General features: G+C 41.7%; 1 protein-coding gene across 1 annotated transcript; it reads left to right on the top strand.

Moving 5' to 3' along the window:
• Positions 1 to 353: 353 nt before the first annotated feature.
• On the top strand, positions 354 to 20,870 carry LOC109894565 (sodium-dependent lysophosphatidylcholine symporter 1-B-like). The gene is made up of 14 exons (XM_020488147.2): positions 354 to 795; positions 2,831 to 2,959; positions 3,611 to 3,735; positions 7,819 to 7,942; positions 8,097 to 8,175; positions 8,283 to 8,452; positions 8,564 to 8,654; positions 8,978 to 9,096; positions 9,273 to 9,356; positions 10,028 to 10,111; positions 10,207 to 10,319; positions 10,448 to 10,591; positions 19,450 to 19,626; positions 19,957 to 20,870. Exons 1-14 carry the CDS (start codon positions 706 to 708, stop codon positions 20,009 to 20,011), a joined length of 1,584 nt encoding a protein of 527 aa, XP_020343736.1. The 5' UTR covers positions 354 to 705; the 3' UTR covers positions 20,012 to 20,870.
• The last annotated feature ends 1,557 nt before the right edge of the window (positions 20,871 to 22,427 follow it).

Genomic DNA, 22,427 nt, shown 5'->3' with positions numbered 1-22,427 from the left:
AATGCCACATTAGCAGCTAATTAGCATTTCATTTTTGCGGGTAAAACAGGCAAATATATTAATAAAAGTCAGCTTGTCCTAGAATGATTTACAGGGTTATCAAATAGTCACACCAGGGTAATCCTACACAAAACACAGCCTTTATTTTAAGTGTTCCTAAAATACCCTACGCTATAGAGGAAAGTAAATAGTGGAAAATTAGTGGAACAATTTCCCTGTTTGACCGCTAGGTTTTATTTAAAAGGTAGCCTATACCTGCAAATAAGTGGTCAATTAAGTCTATTTGAAAGGGGGGTCAGCTAAATATTTCCTTACATTTTTTTTTACAGGTAACATATCACATCTTCTGTTTTGAATGGGGTATGTTTCATGAAGATTATCAAGCAAACATCTACTCCTCGTCTGATTGGTTATAGTCAGCAGTGGCCGCATTACATTTTCATAAAATTGGCAAGAGCTGAACTTTTAGAACCCGCTCTGCTAGCAGCGGTCTTGTCGCCCATGTTCCCAAAATCCTCCGCACATTTCAGGCGTGCAATCATTGAAAATGAATGTATCCAGCGTCAAGCCAAGGACACCAGCGTACCAAATTGAGTGTGGAACTCAGAGCTCAAACGGCTACTTAAGGTACTCGCGCGGTTTCAAGATTCAGTGAGGAGAATAGAAACATCAAAGGCTTTTAACATTTTATCGATTTAAAACGATATGGCAAAAGGAGAAGGCGCGGAGCAATATGCCGCGGCAAGTCTATTACCAACAAAACCAATAAGTCAAGATGGAATCAAAATTGCCAAGGTAAGTACGATAATTGTAGGACTATTCATTTGTGGCATAATACATTATCTTCATTTAGACTATAGATATCAGCAGATTATTATTTGACGAGCAATCTATTAATTTGCATCACATGGAGGGATATGGGTAGTCTATTGTAGCCGTAGGCATTATTATAATGGAGTTTTCAACGCACACAAATTCACTAAAATATTTTAACAATGAAACAGTATACAATTGAGGCGGGTTTGATATAGTTAAACTATTAACAGCGAAACTAACGGTTTTCCCAATCGGACAGTTTTCCTAATTGGCAGAAAGGCATGCGATGCCATTATAGGCTATTGAAATGACTTATTTTTCAATCCCGTTTCAAGCCCCAAATAGCCTTCATGGGATTGACATTAACAATGAGTGGCTTATAATGGTCTAACTGTGGCTAAACCATATATTACATGATTGGACATCATCACACCAAATATTCTCTAGCTTCATCGATGGGGCTTGATTTTCACCACGCTAGACCATCTGTCTTGGTGCAGCTGTTCAGAGGAAAAAAACTTTACCGGTTTTAAAGGGACATGCCTTCATTTAACCCGTATTTTAGCTATGAATGGGATTTTGTCTGAAGAATAATGTTTCCAATGTCGGCTGATGTAGATAAGCTGTTATATCCCTCCATGTGGCTCAGTTGGTAGAGCATAGCGCTTGCAACGCCAGGGTTGTGGATTCGATTCCCACGGAGACCTGTACGACAATGTAAGCACTCACTACTGTAAGTCTCTATGGGTAAAGCGTCTGCTAAATGACCTAAAAGAATAAACAGATGCATATAATAAGTCTGTTTTACTGATGTTCACTGACATGACGTCAGTACTGGATGTCTCTATGGGGCTCACCGATGTGACAAAATGTCTGGAATTCTTTTACCAGGTGTATTCCCAGTGTGTAGTGTTTCGTTTTGGCCATAGTGCAGGACTTGCTTCTTCAGGTTTAACCTTCTGGTCAGTCGGGTCTTCACCCTTCATTCTGCATGTCAGGGAGGTGTCATGTGTGTCACCTCAAAACCATTTTAGAATTGTCACTGTAATATGGGATTTTCCATACAATTTGTCCTACACATGATATCTTTAGGCCACATTCCTGAAGGCAATATGGGACATAATTCCTGTTCTATGGGGGTATATTTCACCAGGGAAATTACCATGAAGAGGTCAGAGGAGCATGTAAAACCAGGTGTCTGCTCTCAATACTGACAGAACACAGGTGTCAGACTGGCTAGATGCTCATTACAATGATTGGCTGTTGGACTGGGTGTATTTACTCATTGACCAGCAGGATGTGTTTGTGATGGGAAGGATGGGGGTGTGTGCACTCCTGACTGTCTGCTGACTGTTGGTGGCCTCCGCTCAGGCCACTGAAGGAATCTCAGAATGCCTGATCATCCCATAGCCAGAGCCAATCGCTGCCTCCGGCACCAGGCAGAGTTGTACAGTGACTGAACTACAGTGACCTCCCAGTCTCACACCACTTTCTAAACTCGTAGTGGCCCAGACTGCATAGTCAGAGGGATTTAGTACTAATCTGACATTCAATGGTGGGGTGAGGAGCGTTGGCCAATCTTGGGCTTACAATGAGACATGTTGTTTTACTAGCCGCTGTTGGGCCAGAAGTCTCTGAAATAAACCGGACACTCAAAGGGTCAAGTGGGTGAGTTTGGCCAGATGTGTATTTACCTCGACTGAGCAATCAAGACCCAGTTCAATGATCAAATCCACTTCCTGTACAGTTAGATCCTGCACAGAGAAATTCTACATGATCAAAGAAGTGATGCTCAAATACCCAAGTGATGCCTCCAACATTTTGTCAGTTTTTAATACAAAGGCAGAGTTGGATATAGACCTACAAAGATCCTGTATCACAACAGCTAAACTGTGCATCTTTAGCAACCCCTAAAAATCCAATGCTTTCACAATATTCTGATTTTCTTTTTAAGTCTGTGTTTAGTCTGTGTACTATTGTCATGCTATGTGCTGCTTCTCTCCCCATTTTCCAGCGGAGGGACAACACTGGCCGTCTGTCAATGTGCAGTAAGTTGTGCTATGCCATCGGAGGGGCTCCCTACCAGATAACAGGCAGTGCGCTGGGATTCTTTCTCCAGATCTACCTGCTGGATGTGGCCCAGGTGAGTGAGATAGGATTCAAACAGAACCAATGACATCACGAAGTCACCATCAGACCAACTCCTTGAAATTTGCAGTTGTCTAAACATGCTCAAAACATATTTTGTTTTACCCTTTAGTGTGTGTACTTTACTGTATTTATACTTGAAAAGCTTCTCAAGATGACTTTAAGGGCAAGGCCAAAGATCTGGTATCATTTTAACAGACTTTGGCATGACTCATCTAGTGAAGCAAATTCATTCTGACTCACACTGCTTTGCTTTGTCACTCAATTAGCAAGTGATAGACTGTACGCTGTGCTCACTGTAGTGCTCTCACTGAATACAACTCTTTCAACCAGTGAGCTAATGAGCTCATTGGAATGGACTTAAACACCACATTGTTCAGATGGTAATGTTGCCAATGTGGCCTGGCCATGTATCATTTCTTAACATGACCTTGGCAACTTTTCAAATATTGTCTTAGTCATCTTGTTGCTAAGATGCAATCCAACTGAGTTATGCCTCTGTTATATTTCTGTTTCAATAGCCACTCTTTGTTCTGTGAGGAGAGGTGATGGCTGATGTCTGTGATTTGTAGTGGTCCCCCCCCCCCCCCCCCCCACACACACACACACACCTTATTTGTCTCCCTTTATCTTTGTCTCTCCATAGCTGGACCCATTACATGCCTCTATCATCTTGTTTGTGGGCCGGGCCTGGGATGCAGTGACGGACCCAACGGTGGGCTTCCTGGTTAGTCGGAGCAGATGGACCAGGTGTGGCCGGATGATGCCCTGGTAGGTGCCTCTGCCTCGGTCACCCAGCAAACATATTACAGTAGACAGGAATGAAAGAGGAGAGGAAATTAGAACATTTTTATGCAAAACCTCTCGTCACGACTAGAGGGAAAACAGTAGTTGTAATCGTGACAACGACGCTGAGATGGAACAGTTTGAATAGAGAGATCAGGCTGTCACTGAATCGCAGTGATATGCCTAATTTGCTCTCTATTTTACATCAGTCACTACCAACTCTATTACTCTATCTTTATCTGCTGTTGGCCATTGTCTGTCTTAGGTTGTTGTAGCTTTTACCTTCTCATCTGGGTGCAAACCAGGACAGACTGGAACAAGGCTGTCTTATTTAGCTCCAGAGGACCTCATTTAGTTCTGGAATGCCCAGGTGCTTTTTGCTTTGTTGTTCTGTGCTGGCACTGGATGTTTCCACCAAAGGCTCTGAGTACTTTGAAGCCTGTGCCCATAGAAATAGATTTCAAATTCTTTGCTTGTGCCCCAGATGCCTTAAGTGAGACTAAGCCTAGTGGTGGGTGACATACAGTACCAGTCAAAAGTTTGGACACACCTACTCATTCAAGGGTTTTTCTTTATTTTTACTATTTTCTACATTGTAGAATAATAGTGAAGACATCAAAATTATGAAATAACACATATGGAATCATGTAGTAACCAAAAAGGTGTTCAACAAATCAAGATATATTTGATCTTTTAGATTCTTCAACGGTCTTGAAGGAGTTCCCACAGATGCTGAGCACTTGTTGGCTGCTTTTCTTTCACTCTGCGGTCCAACTCATCCCAAACCATCTCAATTGGGTTGAGGTTGGGTGATTGTGGAGGCCAGGTCATCTAATGCATTACTCTCCTTCTTGGTCAAATAGCCCTTACACAGGCTGGAGGTGTGTTGGGTCATTGTCCTTTTGTAAAACAAATTATAGTCCCACTAAGCTCAAACCAGATGGGATAGCGTATCACTACAGAATGTTGTGGTAGCCATGCTGGTTAAGTGTGCCTTGAATTCTAAATATATCACAGACAGTGTCACCAGCAAAGCACCATCACACCTCCTCCTCCATGCTTCACGGTGGGAACCACACATGCAGAGATCATCCATTCACCTACTCTGCTTCTCACAAAGACACGGCGGTTAGAACCAAAAATCTCAAATTTGGACTCAACAGACCAAGGGACAGATTTCCACCAGTCTAATGTCCATTGCTCGTGTTTCTTGGCCCAAGCAAGTCTCTTCTTATTATTGGTGTCCTTTAGTAGTGGTTTCTTTGCAGAAATTTGACCATGAAGGCCTGATTCACGCAGTCTCCTCTGAACAGTTGATTTTGAGATGTGTCCGTTACTTGAACTCTGAAGCATTTATTTGGGCTGCAATGTCTGAGGCTGGTAAATCTAATGAACTTATTGTCTGCAGCAGAGGTCATTCTGGGTCTTCCTTTCCTGTGGCGGTCCTCATGAGAGCCAGTTTTGTCATAGCACTTGATGGTTTTAGCAATTGCACTTGAAGAAACTTTCAAAGTTCTTGAAATATTCCACATTGACTGACCTTCATCTCTTAATGGACTGTCATTTCTCTTTGCTTATTTGAGCTGTTCTTGCCATAATATGGACTTGGTCTTTTACCAAATAGGGCTATCTTCTGTATACCCCCCTACCTTTTCACAACACAACTGATTGGCTCAAACGCATTTAGATGGAAAGCAATTCCACAAATTAACTTTTAAGAAGGCACACCTGTTAATTTCACATACTCTGATACAAGGAGATATTGACTTGGGTTTCTGTACAGCACTTTGAGATATCAGCTGATGTACGAAGTGCTATATAAATACATTTGATTTGAATTTGATTGACCTTTTGTGGTTGCAATTCATATTTGGCATAATACTGTGACTTGCTAGGAATGGCATCGATAAAGGAGGTTTATTCATAGTGGTAACAACTGGATTTACTTGATATCTTAAGACCCTGGGCATGTGACATACAATAGTCTGCCTGGTGTGCCTGAGCTGCAAGTGTAGAGGGAGAAAACCGACATCACCCTCTCTGATTGGTCCAGCCCTCAACACACCACTAGATTTAGGCCAATGGTTGTGTGTGTGTGTGTGTGTGAGAGTGAGAGAGAGTGAGAGAGATGGCAGTTGGGGAGTGGGCTGGCTGATTCAGAGAGAGGTTACCGCAGGTCAAGTAGAGGGGAGATTATTGGCTGAATGTCAATGATGTCATTGTTAGGTTTCTGGTCTGTATAAACCACTACAAATCCCCCAGCAAATTCTTATCAGAGCCTGAACACAGACAAGGAGATGCATCACTTAACTAAACCTTGACTAAAGCTATTTCCCTTTCTGAATGCCTCTGCCTTTTTAATTAGCGCTATTAGTGGAATATGTTTTTCCCAGAATTGTATTACAGAGCCATAAACAGCCTGTGGAATTCTAGACCTCTCTAGAATGTGAATATTGTTGTCATACACAGTGAAAATAGACAGCCTTCCTTTTACTTCCATGTAGCCGCCTGCCAGACAGATGGATAGCTGAGTAATTGATTTATCAGATTGGATGTCACAAAAATAACATACAATTGTTGTAATAGAGAACACAGTTCTCTTAATGGACTCTGATAAGTACTTTAATAGTCTCTCTCCCTGAAGTATTAGGAGCTTGATAAGTCAATGTTGACCTAACTTGAAGAAGAACAGTAATGTTTCTCATAGACAGGTGGTGATCAAGTCTGTTTGCAGAATAAAACCTTGAGCCTTTTCCTCTTGTCCTGCCTACGTAGTTGTGTAGCTAGGGCGTCACCTCAAGGTCATTGGTGTGGGGCTGCCGTCGTGCTCTTGCTGTGAGCTTTGTGTATTCAACCATAGTGACAGTGTACAAAACACAGACAATCTAGGAGAGATCTGACCTCTATTTCCAGTCAGATCAGTCTATTGACTCTTATTAACCCCATTCAGTCAGCCCATGTACGCTAAGGAAGCAGACAGAGGGTGCTTATATGGTGCTTCCCCAGTTCAGTGGATGTTGGCTACAGAGGATTGCCACTCCCATTGACTGGCCATGCGTGAGTGGGGTCGACATGTGTCTTGTAACATAAACAAACACGCATTCAGTTCAATGAGATGATAGTCCCCCTGGGGACTGTAGGCTCAAACACAGAGGACTGATGGAAAGAAACATGACCTATTACAAAGATATTGTTGTACAGTATTAATGTTGTTGTAGTAATTAATACACTTGGCAGATGTAATGTTACAGTGACTGCTGTTCTCAACTGTGTATTTTGCTGAGACCAGTGCGGGGCTAAGACAAACACCCACTGCCCTGCTGGCATAGAACTGTCTTAGTCAGTAGATACTTGTCTCCAAAATACCATTCCAGCAATGCCCCCAAAGTCTATTTTTTGAGCTGACTTGTCTTCTGGAAACCCAGTAGTGGATCCATAGTTCTCTATGGTTGTTCTGCTACTCTAGCTGGAATGGATTGGTGTGCTTTTCAGGTGTATTGTGTGATTGTGGCTGTAGAGTGGGGTGAGGCTGGGTCAGTATGGTGCCACCATAAGTACAGCCCACCACAGTCTCCCAGGTGGCACAGTGAACAGAGAAACTCCCCTCTGAGCCCATTCTCAACACACAGCCCCAAACAACAGATAATTAAGGGATTATTCACAAATACCTGCTTTCAATGCAAAGAGAAAGAAAGAAAGAAAGAAAGAAAGAGTGTGGATGTAAGAAAATGAGAAAGAGAGGGGGTTCACGTTAGTTACTTTACAGAGTTTAAAAATCTCAACCCTGTGCAGATGTAAGTTAGTGGCCCAAACTCTGCTACCACTACTGCCATCACTACCAAGTGTCACACAGGTGTCACTAATTTATGTCATCTGGCAGGGACTCATGGAAATCATAATTGTGATAAGAAATATTAACTTCTTCAATACTGTAGTAAATTGTGTTTGTATAATATTTCACTATAATTTTCCGGTAACAGAGATTAAATAGACCTACTCAAACACCCACACATTTTAAATGCTCATCCATCATTACATTGTATTCATACTCTCCTGTTTTTCCCTCAGGATCCTCATCTCCACTCCGTTTGCAGTGCTCACCTACTTCCTGATCTGGTATGTCCCTCCGGTGGAGCAGGGGAAGGTCCTGTGGTACCTGGTCTTCTACTGCCTCTTCCAGTCTCTGCAGACGGTCAGTCTCGCCTCTACACAGTCTCTTGTTTTATTGATGAGAAGGGGCACATGTTACAATACATTGTTACTCAATCCCTATTGATTTTTACTGTAATGTGGTTTCATGGTTATTGTGCCAGCCAGCAATGCTGATGTGTTTTTTCTGTGTGCAGTGCTTCCATGTGCCGTACTCAGCGCTCACCATGTTCATCAGCATGGACCAGAAAGAGAGGGACTCTGCCACTGCCTACCGTATGTCAACCTGGACATCTTTATGGTTATGTAGCATCTCATGTAATTGTAATGTAAGGTCTTCATTCTGCTCTTTCTCACTCTCCCCATCCCACTCTCTTGTTCAGGTATGACAGTGGAGGTGCTGGGAACAGTGGTTGGCACAGCAATCCAGGGGCAGATTGTGGGCGGGGCGATCGCCCCCTGTCTCCCAGGTGACCTGGATGTCCTTGACAACGGTAACTCCACACTGCTGGGGTCAGACTTCAACATCACCCACATCTCCCTAGATGAAACGGTGAGTGGGGGACCCTAGAGATGTCATGTTGTATAACATGGCATAACACTGTTATAGTAACGTTAGAAGTGGAATGTGCCCCTACCCCTGCTCCTCCTGTCCCCCTAACAGAAACAAGCCTACCTCATCGCCTCAGCAGTCATCTGTACCATGTACGTTCTCTGTGCTGCCGTCCTGTTCCTGGGAGTCAGAGAGCAGGAAGGTGGGAATTGATTGATTTATTTTATTTTAAATGTTTGTCTCTTATCAGAATATCTTTACAATGACGTACTTCAAACATAGTTTTCTCATATTTAGAGTAGGAAAGATTTCTGTTTGTTACTCACAAGCAAACTTTTCCACTTTCTCTCAACCCGCAAATGTTCCAAGAATTATTTTGTAAGTAACTAGGAGAGTGCCATATTTTGGCAGTCTGTAAATGCCATGGATGAGGGATAAGAAATAATATCAGATAAGTCTTCTTCAGCTGATGTTTGGCACAGTGCACCTAATCAGATTTAATCGCCAGTTTTGTTTTGGTCCTAGAGTGTGGGCGTCTGAAGACAGAACCCATGTCGTTCTTTGAGGGCATGAGGATGGTGATGGGATATGGGCCGTATGTCAAACTGGTCATGGGATTCCTCTTCACCTCGCTGGCTTTCATGGTGAGTCCCACTCAGAAATGGGCTACAGTTAAGCACACACATAAACAACCAAACAAACAATTCTTTATGACTAGCTATAGGGTGTGTAACCTTGGTGTTTCGTTTTCTTTATGTATATTAGACCTACTTCCTGTTCATTCAGTTTGAGGTTTATTCTATTGCTCTCTTCCTGGCAGCTCCTGGAGGGGAACTTTGCCCTGTTCATCACCTACACCCTGGGCTTTAGAAATGACTTCCAGAACATTCTGCTGGTCATTATGGTGAGTGTAGTCTATTATTCTCTGAGAATGTTTTGTTTTTTCTTCACGCAAGGAGACGTGTTGCCATGGGGATGAGAGGGCACATTTTTGGGGTTAGAGGTGTTGTTGTTGTGGCCCCTGGGAACCTGTCCCCCTCTCACATACTCCATCGGTGAGAGAAAGGAGCACAGAGGGGTCTTTGTTGCCCAGGCGATCTGTCAGCACCACCATGGGAACCCTCGCTTTTCTATTCTGCACCGTCGCCTCTATCTGCCTGAGTAGGATCTAGAGCTGCCCTGCCCTGGCTTGGCTACTGGAGCAGGAGATGTCACCAGATCTGTTTGTGTTTTAGCCAAATCCTCAAAGGTCCTTAGATGCTGCTGGTTTTGGTCAGCACTGATGAATTGTTTGATATTTCCCATAGTGCTAGTTGCTCAGCCACTCGCTAATCCTTGTGTGATCATTTGACACACCGGTTGACCACACCTCTATAAGAGTTCAGGGGTCATGTACCCCCAGCAGGGTTAAATAAAGGGCCCTTTCACATTGTCCTTCTCCCATGGCTTTTAGCCCATCGGTCAGTCTGACCTATTCTGTTCCCACATTGCGCAGAGAATTATTTCTATTCATTTTTATGGAAATTGTTTAAAAGTTAAATATCTTAATGCTCTTCTTTGGTGTTTTATTTCTAGCTCTCTGGGACTTTGTCCATTCCATTCTGGCAGTGGTTCCTGATCCGATTCGGGAAGAAGACTGCCGTCTACATTGGCATCACGGTGAGTAGTGTGTGTTGGTGTGGAGTTTCATGCTGTGTTATGGAACTCTCTCTCATGCCTCATTTCATGTCTATCCTATGCGTCTCTCTCTGCAGTGGGCAGTGCCCTTCATGATCCTGATCGTCTGCATAGAAAGCAGTCTCATTGTGGCCTATGTGGTCTCTGTGGCTGCAGGAGTCAGTGTGGCTGCAGCTTTCCTCCTACCTTGGTAAACAGACTACTGAATGTACCTCAGCACACCCACCTATAGATTATCTCCAGTGTCTCTTTACTTTTATCCAGTCTGTGGTGCGGCTTGCCTTTTGGTATCCATTCACATATTTCCTTGTTTCTCAGGTCAATGCTTCCAGATGTGGTGGATGATTTCAAAGTGAAGAATCCAGACTCTAGTGGCCACGAGGCCATTTTCTACTCCTTCTATGTCTTCTTCACCAAGTTTGCCTCAGGAATATCCCTCGGCATCTCTACTCTCAGTCTAGAGTGAGTTTGTTTTTCTCTCTTGCAGGTATTGTACATGATAAACTGACGTTGTAGAAACTTAGCATGTTGACAATTTAATGAGCTTAGTTTGAAATCAAACTGTATTTTGCATTTCCTAAAAGTTTGAAACACACTACATCACAGAAAGTATGTGGACAACTTCTCCTCGAACATCTCATTCCAAAATTATGGGCATTTAAAGAAAAAAAATCTTACATATATACACAGTTGAAGTCGGACGTTTACATACATCTTAGCCAAATTCATTTAAACTCTGTTTTTCACAATTCCTGAAGTTTAATCCTAGTACAAATTCCCTGTCTTAGGTCAATTAGGATTACCACTTTATTTTAAGAATGTGAAATGTCAGAATAATAGTAGAGTGATTTATTTCAGCTTTTATTTCTTTCATCACATTCCCAATGTGTCAGAGGTTGACATACTAATTGAGTGTATTTGGTAGCATTTTCTTTAAATTGTTTAACTTGTGTCAAACATTTTAAGTAGCCTTCCACAAGCTTCCAACAATAAGTTGGGTGAATGTTGGCCCATTCCTCCTGACAGCTGGTGTAACTGAGACAGGTTTGTAGGCCTCCTTGCTCGCACACACTTTCAGTTGTGCCCACATTTTCTACAGGATTGAGTTCAGGGCTTTGTGATGGCCACTTCAATACCTTGACTTTGTTGTCCTTGAGCCATTTTGCCACAACTTTGGAAGTATGCTTGGGGTCATTGTCCATTTGGAAGACCCATTTACGACTCAGCTTCAACTTCCTAACTGATGTCTTAAAATGTTGCTTCAATATATCCACCCCTTTTTTCTCCAAACATAGCAATGGTCATTATGTCCAAACAGTTCTATTTTTGTTTCACATGGGGATCTTGGTCCCCATGTGCAGTTGCAAACTGTAGTCTGGCTTTTTTATGGCGGTTTTGGAGCAGTGGCTTCTTCCTTGCTGAGCGGCCTTTCATGTTATGTCGATATAGGACTCATTTTACTGTGGATATAGATACATTTGTACCTGTTTCCTCCAGCATCTTCACAAGGTCCTTTGCTGTTGTTCTGGGATTGATTTGCACTTTTCGCACCAAAGTATGTTCATCTCTAGGAGACAGAACGCATCTCCTTCCTGAGCGGTATGACGCTGCGTAGTCCCATGGTGTTTATTCTTGCATACTATTGTTTGTAAGATGAACGTGGTACCTTCAGGCATTTGGAAATTGCTACCAAGGATGAAACAGCCTTTTTTCTGAGGTCTTGGATGACTTCTATTGATTTTCCCATGATGTTAACCAAAGAGGCACTGAGTTTGAAGGTAGGCCTTGAAATGCATCCACAGGAACATCTCCAATTGACTCAAATGATGCCAATTAGCCTATCAGAAGCTTCTAAAGCCATGACATCATTTTCTGGAATTTTCCAAGCTGTTTAAAGGCACAGTCAACTTAGTTTATGTAAACTTCTGACCCACTGGATTTGTGATACAGTGAATTATAAGTGAAATAATCTGGTTGTAAACAATTGTTGGAAAAATGACTTGTGTCATGCACAAAGTAGATGTTCTAACTGACTTGCCAAAACTATAGTTTGTTAACAAGAAATTTGTGGAGTGGTTGAAAAATGAGTTTTAATGACTGCAACCTAAGTGTATGTAAACTTCCGCTTTCAACTGTATCTTTCAACTATGCAGTGATGTTTAACATACAATTTGAATCTATCTAATCAAATAGAATCCACAGATTGCGAGTTGAAGATAAATACTTTTACTAAGAGTATTAGAATATTAATAATTGACTGACCTTTAGTCTCTCCAGATCTCCTAACAGTACTATTTCTAGGGTCAATTTTAGATCACTGTTATGCATTTTCAACCATTCCTGAACCTGAGACCAGAAACAAGCTACCTGAGTGCAATACCAAAATATATGGTCTATTGAATCTGTATCCTCACAACAAAATCTGCTGAGTTTCGATGATTTCATGCCCCAAATACTCAACATGTCGGTGAAGAGAATTCTATATAATAATTTTAGCTGAAAAGGTATTTTCCTATTTATGCTATTTTTATTCCTCTGCAAGTTTTGATCCGTTACATTGGGCAGACAGACCTGTCCCCTACCTCCTCCCGCTGCCACCTGCCTACTTCATTTTTGGGGTAATGCTGTAATCAATTGGTTGTACTCTTGGATTGAGCAGACCTTCCCATACAATTCTGATAACTCCATGAAATGCGTAACTCTACCATTACAATTTACAATTTAATTTAAGAACAAAATACCCTTTTCAAAAATCTTTCCCATAAATACAGCTATTTTATCAACCAGCACATTTTGAGTTCAGCCATAATATTTCAGCCATAATATTTGTTCTATCTTTTCAGGGGGATGAAATTGAAATTGTAGCCAGCTCTGCAATGTTTCTTTGGGGTGGCAGGGTAGCCTAGTGGTTAGAGTTTTGAACTAATAACCGGAAGGTTGCAAGTTCAAACCCCCGAGCTGACAAGGTAGAAATCTGTTGTTCTGCCCCTGAACAGGCAGTTAACCCACTGTTCCTACGCTGTCATTGAAAATAAGAATTTGTTCTTAACTGACTTGCCTAGTTAAATAAAGGTAAAATTGTTTGAAAAATAGAGACTCTTTGAAAAAGTATAATTTTCAATTAATCAAAAATGAGACATGGCAATCTGCACAAAGGCAAAAAGGCCATTTTTAAGCAATGGATGAGCTTTTCTTAGTAGTCTACTTGAGAACCATTTAGGGTTCAAGTAACTTTTGAATAAGTTAAACTTTTAGAGCAGTTTAGTGCTTTTATATTTAATCATCTCAATCCACCCAATTCATTATAAAGATAGGCACACTTTATTTTGTCTGGTTTAGCGTCCCAGATAAAGCAAAACATTTCTTGCTCATATAATTTGAAAAACGAATCATCAGGAGTAGGCAGCGCCATAAGTGAGAACTTAGTCATATCTCAGGAGTTAATCAGGGCAATTTTTCCATAAATAGACCGGTATTTACTTCCCTATGGTTGCAGGATCTTGTCTATTTTGACAAGTTTTCTATTGAAATTCCTTGTGGAGAGCATATATCTTTGTGATATGAATACCAAGTATGTCTACTTCACCGTCAGTTCATTTTATAGGTAAACTGCAGGGTAATAAAACGTAGTACTTTTTAAAAGATCCAATATGTAATATTGTACACTTATCATAATTAGGTTTTCGTCCAGAAAAGTTATCTAGGTCTCCAATGAGACATTACAGGGATCTAGCTTGCAGACTTAATATACATTTTTTGTCATCGGCATACATGGACACCTTTGTTTTTAAGCCTTGGATTTCTAATCCTCTAATGTTGTTATTGGATCTGATTTTAATAGCTAGCATTTCAATGGCCATTACGAATAGATCTGGTGACAGCGGACACCCTTGTTTAACTCCTCTTGACAATTCAAAACTCTCTGAGAAGTAGCCGTTATTTACTATTTTACACCTGGGGTTGCTATACATTACGTTTACCCATTTTATAAGAGATTCACCAAAATTGAAAATACCAGGCCTGGCTTCTTAGATGTTTCATGATGTTCTATTATTGTCCTGTCAGGATAAATAATACCTGGTAAAACCCTTTTAATTCTGAGTGCTATTCATTTCGCTAGTATTTTTGCATCACAACGTTGAAGTGTAAGAGCCCTCCAGTTTATTTTACACGGAATCTTCATATTTGCCATCTGGGTCTTGTTTTAATAATAGAGAAATCAGACCTACCGGACAGACTACCATTTCTATAGGAGTAGTTAAAACAATCTAACAATGGCGCTTTTAGTATATCAAATAATACTTGATTTTCCTCTACCGGTATGCCATCAAGCCCTGGGTTTTTTGTCCAGACTGAACGGATTTAATAGCCTCAAATTCTGCCTCGATAATTTGACCTTCACACTGATCTTTCTGTACATTTGTTAATTTTCCATGTTTTGTTTTATTTGGAAAGAATTCCTTACCATAATCTTCATTCAGTGGGAGAGGATCAGACGGAAAAGAGAACATCTGCCTAAAATAATTAGCTTCCTCTTTTAAAATATAATTCAGAGAATCAGTAACGAGTTTCTGCAAATAATTTCTGTTAGCGTTCGTGTTGATGAATTTTGTGCATTTTTCTCCATATTCCATCCAGTTTGCTTTATTTTTGTAATAGATTGCATTAGATTGGTCTTGAATAAGTTCCTCAAGTTCTTTCTGTTTTTCCTCTAACTTATTTTATCTCTGTAGTATCATTTTATTGCTCTCTACCTGTACTAGCTCTACCTCTCTACCTCTACCTTTAACATCATTGAAAAACACCTCCCAGCATTTCCATAGCAATTGACATTTCACACGACCATGAGCGAGACCTTGCATTACTACAGAGACGGCTTCACTACAGTACAAATGTATTCCGTACAATATGTTATTATTACCCAATGTCCCTGTTCTGCTATCTTCCCCTTGCTTGTATGTGTGTATATATATATATATCCCTCTCCATTGTCGAGAACTGTTGTATAATTTTATATATATATATATATAAAATTATACAACAGTTCTCGACAATGGAGAGGGAGAGTAGAGAGCGGGATCAAGTGTGTAAGTGAACATGTAATTGAGTATGTGTGTGCTCATATCCACTTCATAGTGTTTTTTATATTTTTTTACAGTTCCCATACTTTCTTTTTTTCGTAACCTGAAATCCCTGTAGAATTTAGTACAGCCATGGTGTTATGGAGCTGTCTCGGAATAGCTGTCCATCTATAAAGAGTTTGTCCACAATGAGAAAGGCACGTGTACCCCTCTCCTTCTGTTGCCTCTGTACAGGATACAGTGTCTTGCGACGTTTGTTTATCTCCCGGGGAAATTGGTCATTGAGACGGAATTTGGTCCCTTTGAGCTCCCTTCCCCTGCTTTTGATCAGTTCCTTTTGTTGGTAGTGTTCAAATTGTGCGATGATCGGTCGGGGACCCTTGGTCTTGTCGCTCCAAGTCTGTTTACACAGTGGAAAGCCACCTTGTTTAGTCTCTAGAGGAAGTTTCAAGGCGGATTGCATGAATTCTCTTATCAAGCCCTCTGGATTATTGGATACGTCCTCAGGAATCCCAGAAAATAATAGATTTTCACGCATGCTACGACTTTGTCTAGTGTTGCATGGATTCCAGCCAGAGCACTAGCCTCTACTTCAACGGTAAGTAAATTCTCTGTGTTTGGTTCGAGTCCTTTTGTGAGGTAGTCGGCTCTTTCCATGATGGTGTATGTTGTTCCTCCATAGCGTAAAGCTGTTGGTACTTCTTGATTTCCTTCAGGATCTCCTTAGTATCCAGGTTGGCTCTTTACTGCAACCAGTTGTTTAAAATGTTTTTTAACAATGCGTCTTTCACACGACGACAACAGGTGTCTGTAGTACAGCCATCTAGCACTGTTGTTTGGTTAGCGGTGTTTCCTAGCTGTTAAAAGCTAAACATGTTTGGTATTCTTAATTAATTAATAGCGGTTTTGTTTTAATAAAAAATAACAAACTGGGTGTTTTTCAGCATATGGTGTTCAGCTGCCCCTCTCTCTAGTATGAAGTTGGTCCCCCTTTGCTGCCATAACAGTCTCCACTCTTCTGGGAAGGCTTTCCACTAGATGTTTTTGCTGAGGGGACTTGCTGCCGTTCAGCCACAAGAGCATTAGTGAGGTGATGTTGGGTGATTAGGCCTTGCTTGCAGTCGGCTTTATAATTAATCTCAAAAGTATTTGATGGGTCAGGGCTCTGTGCAGGCAAGTCAAGTTCATCCACACCGATCTTGACAAACCATTTCTGTATGGACCTCGCTTTGCACATGGGGGCATTGTCATGCTGAAACATGAAAGAGCCTTCCCCAAACTGTTGCCACAAAGTTGGAAGCACAGAATTGTCTAGAATGTCATTGTATGCGGTAGCGTTAAGATTTCCCTTCACTGGAACTAAGGGGCCTAGCCCCGAACCAGCCCCAGACCATTATTCCTCCTCCACCAAACTTTACAGTTAGCACAGCATTCGGGCAGGTAGCGTTCTCCTGGCATCTGCCAAACCCAGATTCGGCTGCGGACTGCCAGATGGTGAACATGGCACCAACGGATTGGTCTGCTGTGCTTCTAGCTCTTAGGAAACGTTGCAGTATTTTGTTTTTTTCTGTGTTATTTCTTATATTATTAGCCCAGGAAATGTTTTTTGTTATTACAGCCGGGAAGAACTTTTGGATATCAGAGCGGCAGTAACTCACCAGCATTACAACCAGGAATAGAACTTTTCCAAAATCGGATCCTTTTCAGAAATCGGTTCCAAAACACCGTTGACGCGAAAAAGGTACTCGGAGTGGACTTATCGTACGACTCAGGAGGCACGCATACCACCCACCGCTTCAGAGTATATTACTCGCTAATGTTCAGTCTCTGGATAATAAAGCTAATGAGCTCAGGGCAAGGATTTTCTTCAAAGAGACATCAGGGATGTAACATACTCTGTTATACGGAAACATGGCACTCTCGGGATATACTGTCTGAGTCCGGTCAGCCAGCTGGGTTCTCAGTTCATCATGCAGACAAGAATAAATATCTCTCCGGGAAGAATTAGGGCAGGGGTGTATGTTTCATGATTAACTACTCACGGTGTAATTGTAACAACATACAGGAACTCAAGTCCATTTGTTCACCCGACGTAGAACACCTCGCAATCAAATGCCGACCGTATTATCTCCCAAGAGAATTATCTTTGGTTATAGTCACAGCCGTGTATATTCCCCCTCAAGCCAATACCACAACGGCCCTCAAAGAACTTCACTGGACTTTAGGCAAACTGGAAAATGCAAATCCTGAGGCCGCATTTATTGTACCTGGGGATTTTAACAAAGCAAATTTGAGAAAAACATTACTGAAGTTCTATCAACACATTGACTGTAGTACTCGTGCTGCTAAAACACTTGACCACTGCTACTCCAACTTCTGGGATGCCTACAAGGCCCTCCCCTGCACTCCCTTCGGGAAATCTGATCACAACCTCATTTGCACCTCCTGTGCTAAGGACTATTCAATGCTGGTCGGACCAATCGGAATCCACGCTTCAAGATTGTTTTGATCACGTGGACTGGGATATGTTCTGGGTAGCCTTCGAGCTCAACAGAGGAATACACTGATACGGTGACTGAGTTTATCAGGAAGTGTATAGGAGATGTTGTATCCACTGTGACTATTAAAACCTACCCTAACCAGAAACTGTGTATAGATGGCAGCATTTGCGCAAAACTGAAAGCGGCAAGGTGACTGGGAATATGGCTGAATACAAACAGTGTAGTTATTCCTCTGTTAGGCAATCAAACAGGCAAAAGGTCAGTATAGAGACGACATTGAGACGCAATTCAACGGCTCAGACACGAGACGTATATGGCAGGGTCTGCAGACGATCACGGACCACAAAGGGAAAACCAGCCACGTCGCTGACACTGACGTGCTTCCGAACAAGCTAAACACCTTCACCCGCTTTGAGGATAACACCGTGCCACTGACATGGCCCGCCACCAAGGACTGTGGGCTCTCCTTCGCCGTTGCCGGCGTGAATAAGACGTTTAAGCATGTTAACCTCGCAAGGCTGCTGGCCCAAAGGGTGGTGCAGTCTGCCCAACGCAGCACCCGATGTCACAAAGGCCAAAAATTATAATCAAGGACAACAACCACCTGAGCCACTGCCTGTTCACCCTGCAGAAGGCGAGGTCAGTACAGGTGCATCAAAGCTGAGACAGAGAGACTAGAAAAACAGCTTCTATCTCAAGCCATCAGATTGTTAAATCGCCATCACTAGCCCCACATAGACTGCTGCCCCATATACATAGACTTGAAATCACTGGCCACTTTAATAATGTTTACATATTTTGCATTACTCATCTCATATGTATATACTGTATTCTATTCTACTGTATCTTCGTCTATGCCGCTCTGACATTGCTCGTCCAAACATTTATGTATTCTTAATTCCATTCCTTTACTTTAGATTGTGTGTATTGTTAGGTATTACTGCACTGTTGGAGCTACACCCGCAATAACATCTGCTAAACATGTGTATGTGACATAACATTTGATTTGATTGATTTGAAGCTTGATTCATCACTCCAGAGAACCCGTTTCCACTGCTCAAGAGTAATGGCGGTGAGCTTTACACCACTCCAGACAATGCTTGACATTGTGTAAAGTGATCTTAGGCTTGTGTGCGGCTGTTCGGCCATGGAAACCCATTCATGAAGCTCCCGACGAACAGTTCTTGTGCTGACGTTGCTTCCAGAGGCTGTTTGGAACTCTGTAGTGAGTGTTGCAACTGAGGACAGACGATTTGTACGCCTACCACTTCGCACCAGAGCCGTTGTTGATCCTAGATGTTTCCACTTCACAATAACAGCACTTACAGTTGGTAAGGTCTAGCAGGGCAGAAATTTTACGAACTGACTTGTTGGAAAGGTGGCGTGACCTTGCCATGTTGAAAGTCACTGAGCTCTTCAGTAGGGCAATTCTACTGCCAATGTTTGTCTATAGAGATTGTATGGCTGTGTCCTCGATTTTACACACCAGTCAGCGACGGGTGTAACTGAAATAGCCGAATCCAATAATTTGAAGGGGTGTACACATACTTTTGTGTGTATTTTTTATGAAAGGGCCTATGATAACTGCGTTTTTAAAGATTACCTAGCTTAATTTTCTCAATTCACCGGCACAGTCCTGTGGTGAACAATAACACAATCCACATTCATAATCAAACCAAACTGCACCTTTTTTTAATGTTATTTTTATTTTCTTCTCTCCCTGGAAATGTTTTTGCAGCTTTGCCGGCTATGTGACCAGAGGCTGCTCGCAACCCGACGCAGTGAATTTAACGCTGAAGGTGCTGGTCTCTCCTGCTCCTGTTGTTCTGATATTCCTGGGGCTGTTTATATTCAAGACCTACCCCATCGACGAGGAGAGGAGGCAAGGCAACCGGAAACTACTGCAGGAGATGCGGTGAGTTAGACCAAACACGCACACACGATTAGGGCTGATTGAGGCTATCTAAGCCAGACACTCATTGTAATAGAACAGGGTTCATGCAGGACCCAAGCTATTTCCTCCTAAATTAAGTAACCGAGTGTACTGGGGAGTTAAGTGATCCAGTGACCAATCTCTTCACAGGGGGACACTAAACTTAGTTCCGTTCTGGCATCTTTCTCTATACTTCAGCTAAATGCAAAGGACACACTTTAATCCTTAGCCACTCTGTGATGAATAAGGACCCTCTAGAACAAGCTAAGTCCTTTGTTTCTAACGCTTGGCTGTGTTCCCATTCTGAAACAGGGAGAGCGATCAGGATTCCGAGACAGAGTCCACAGAGCTTGGGAGCGCTGTATAGGAGCCCCGGGAGAGAACGGCAACCAAACCAAAAGGCCACCGCTGTCCCGCGTGTTTACATTGGCAGGCTGGAGTGATGAGGCCACTGGGGAGCCTGGACAGAGTTTGTGAGTTTTGGGTTAAGCTGGACTAACGGAGGAGAAACCACAGACCACACTACTGCTACATGAACACAATGGCCCTCGTCTCCACAGGATTCCACAGGTTACAGAGACCCCTAGTGGACATTGAGTCATCGCTCTCTGTAGAGTACCTACTGTACTGTACTATGTATGTGATTCGTGGTACTGGTTTATCGGTTTTGTTTATTTACATGACAAACATTAGTTTGGGATTGTTAATCATGCATTTACCCATCAAATTCAAGATTTTTTTAATGAGATGTTTGTCTACCTGAACCAAGAATATTAGGTCAAAGGGTGGGAAAGCTTTCTCTGCACTAAAACAATACTTTCCAATCAGAAGGATGGTCCTCATAGAGGGAGGATTCCAGCATTCATTTTTTTGGGGCATATCAGTAACTGCACTGGATTTATATGGTTATTTACAACAACAAAAAATAAATAAACTAATTTCAAGAGGATAGTACTCCTCTTTAGGGATGTGGAGAGCACATAACTGTTACAATCTTATCCACTGGAATTATTTGTGTCTCATGGGGAAAAGAAACAAGGAACCTTGTAAAAGAAACTCTAACCTTAATGAACTCATTAACATTGCCAATAATGTGTCTAGATTTCAGACTTACTATAGCTAGGCTAGCTGATTTCCACCTTTAATTACTGGCTTAACAGCACGGCTTGTAGAGTTGTACTTTGTAAACCTTGTTGTCGCAATAACATTTTCTGTACAAGTTTGAACAATTCTATTTGGTCAAAGTTGTTTCTCCCATGATACTAAGACTTTCCTTAAAAAGCCGTCTTTCTTGGTGAGTCCAAAGGCTAGTGGGGAGACTAACAACTTATCTCACGCCTAACTCAATGTTTGATGCCTTCAACTGTATGTACATCTTAGAGGCCATCTTGGCCCAAAGAATCTTCACTAACTATTTTAAACTAGTTATGTTTCGATGAAAGCACACAGTACTAATTTGGTAATAATCATTGCAGATAATCAAATTCTATATACACTTGTCTGAATATGGATGTGTACATTTTGTGTGTGTGCACACCGTATATGACTAAACACCCACACACATGTTGTATGATCATCAGAATGATTAGTTGACTGTCAACACATGATAGGCTTAATTTGTTTCTCATATTATTTAAAGTATTTTCTAAAGATAATGTGTCAGTTGAGGCTGTGTCCTGATCTTATGCTGTGTGCAATGTGACCAACAATCCGTTTTTTAATATCTGTACTCTTGTTATGAATCTTTTTGATCAGACCAAAGCCAAGTTTTCTATTTATCAGACAAATCAAAATTCAGAACTCAAATGTTTTTTTTTACTCTTGAATGTCTCAAGTACTGTAATATTGAACAACCTTGACAAATCCTAAGCCGTATCTAGATGTCTAAAAACAGAGTATTTTCTTTGGGTAGTAGCCTACAATGGGTACATAACCTCTTAGATGTAAAATCCCCTATTTAGGTGACCTGCGTGGTTCTGGGGACATTTATGCTTGTAAATTGATCTGTGAACACCGTAGATCGACTTGCATTGAGCGATGGCCCTTGTTCCCAGGGACACAGTGGCCTGTGCGACATAGGATGTGAAATCTGAAACCACTAGAAGCTGGGATGTCCCTCCTACCATTTCATTCACTCTTCTGAGTGTCCAACTCCTGCCTGAACCCTACATCACAGCCACTGACAAAGCACATACCTGCCATCCTTACATCGTAGTGCAGCAGGAGACAGTGGTTTCATCATTATTGCACATTCAGAAATCGATTTATAGCCATTCATCTAAAATAATTCATAGATTTTAAACCAGTACACTGTCATAGATGTGAGATGAAAGGCGCTTTCCTAATGAGTTCAGGAAGCCAAGCTAGAGCTCTGTGTGATCACAGCTGTGGGGCAGAGAGACCTTTAGAAAATATGCACAGTTTCTCACACTAAACATACAAATATGTATTTTACAGTTAAAAGGAAGGTGAAATCTTAGTCCTTGGTTTTATAATTTGATTATACTGTATAAAGCATATGTCATTACAAGCTTTATTCATACGGTTTTGTTGAATAGTAAATGTCAGAAAATTACATATTTTAAGCAAAAATGTACTTGAGCTTGTGTGGGCGGCAGTGTAGCCTAGTGGTTAGAGCATTGGACTAGTAACCGAAAGGTTGCAAGTTCAAATCCCCGAGCTGACAAGGTACAAAATCTGTCGTTCTGCCCTTGAACAGACAGTTAACCCACTGTTCCTAGGCCGTCATTGAAAATAAGAATTTGTTCTTAACTGACTTGCCT

The sequence above is a fragment of the Oncorhynchus kisutch genome, linkage group LG7, assembly GCF_002021735.2.
Source record: "Oncorhynchus kisutch isolate 150728-3 linkage group LG7, Okis_V2, whole genome shotgun sequence".
In the NCBI taxonomy this organism is placed as follows: Eukaryota; Metazoa; Chordata; class Actinopteri; order Salmoniformes; family Salmonidae; genus Oncorhynchus; species Oncorhynchus kisutch.
The sequence above is the reverse complement of the archived record's forward strand: the minus strand, read 5'-3'. Positions and strand labels throughout refer to the sequence as shown.

What these genes read in the sequence shown, in the direction of transcription:
- LOC109894565 (XM_020488147.2), top strand. Translation starts at nt 706, where the DNA reads ATGGCAAAAGGAGAAGGCGCGGAGCAATATGCCGCGGCAAGTCTATTA. An exon ending in TGTGGCCGGATGATGCCCTG is followed by an intron (nt 3,736 to 7,818) that starts GTAGGTGCCTCT and finishes TTTTTCCCTCAG; the next exon opens with GATCCTCATCTCCACTCCGT. An exon ending in ATCTCTACTCTCAGTCTAGA is followed by an intron (nt 10,592 to 19,449) that starts GTGAGTTTGTTT and finishes ATGTTTTTGCAG; the next exon opens with CTTTGCCGGCTATGTGACCA.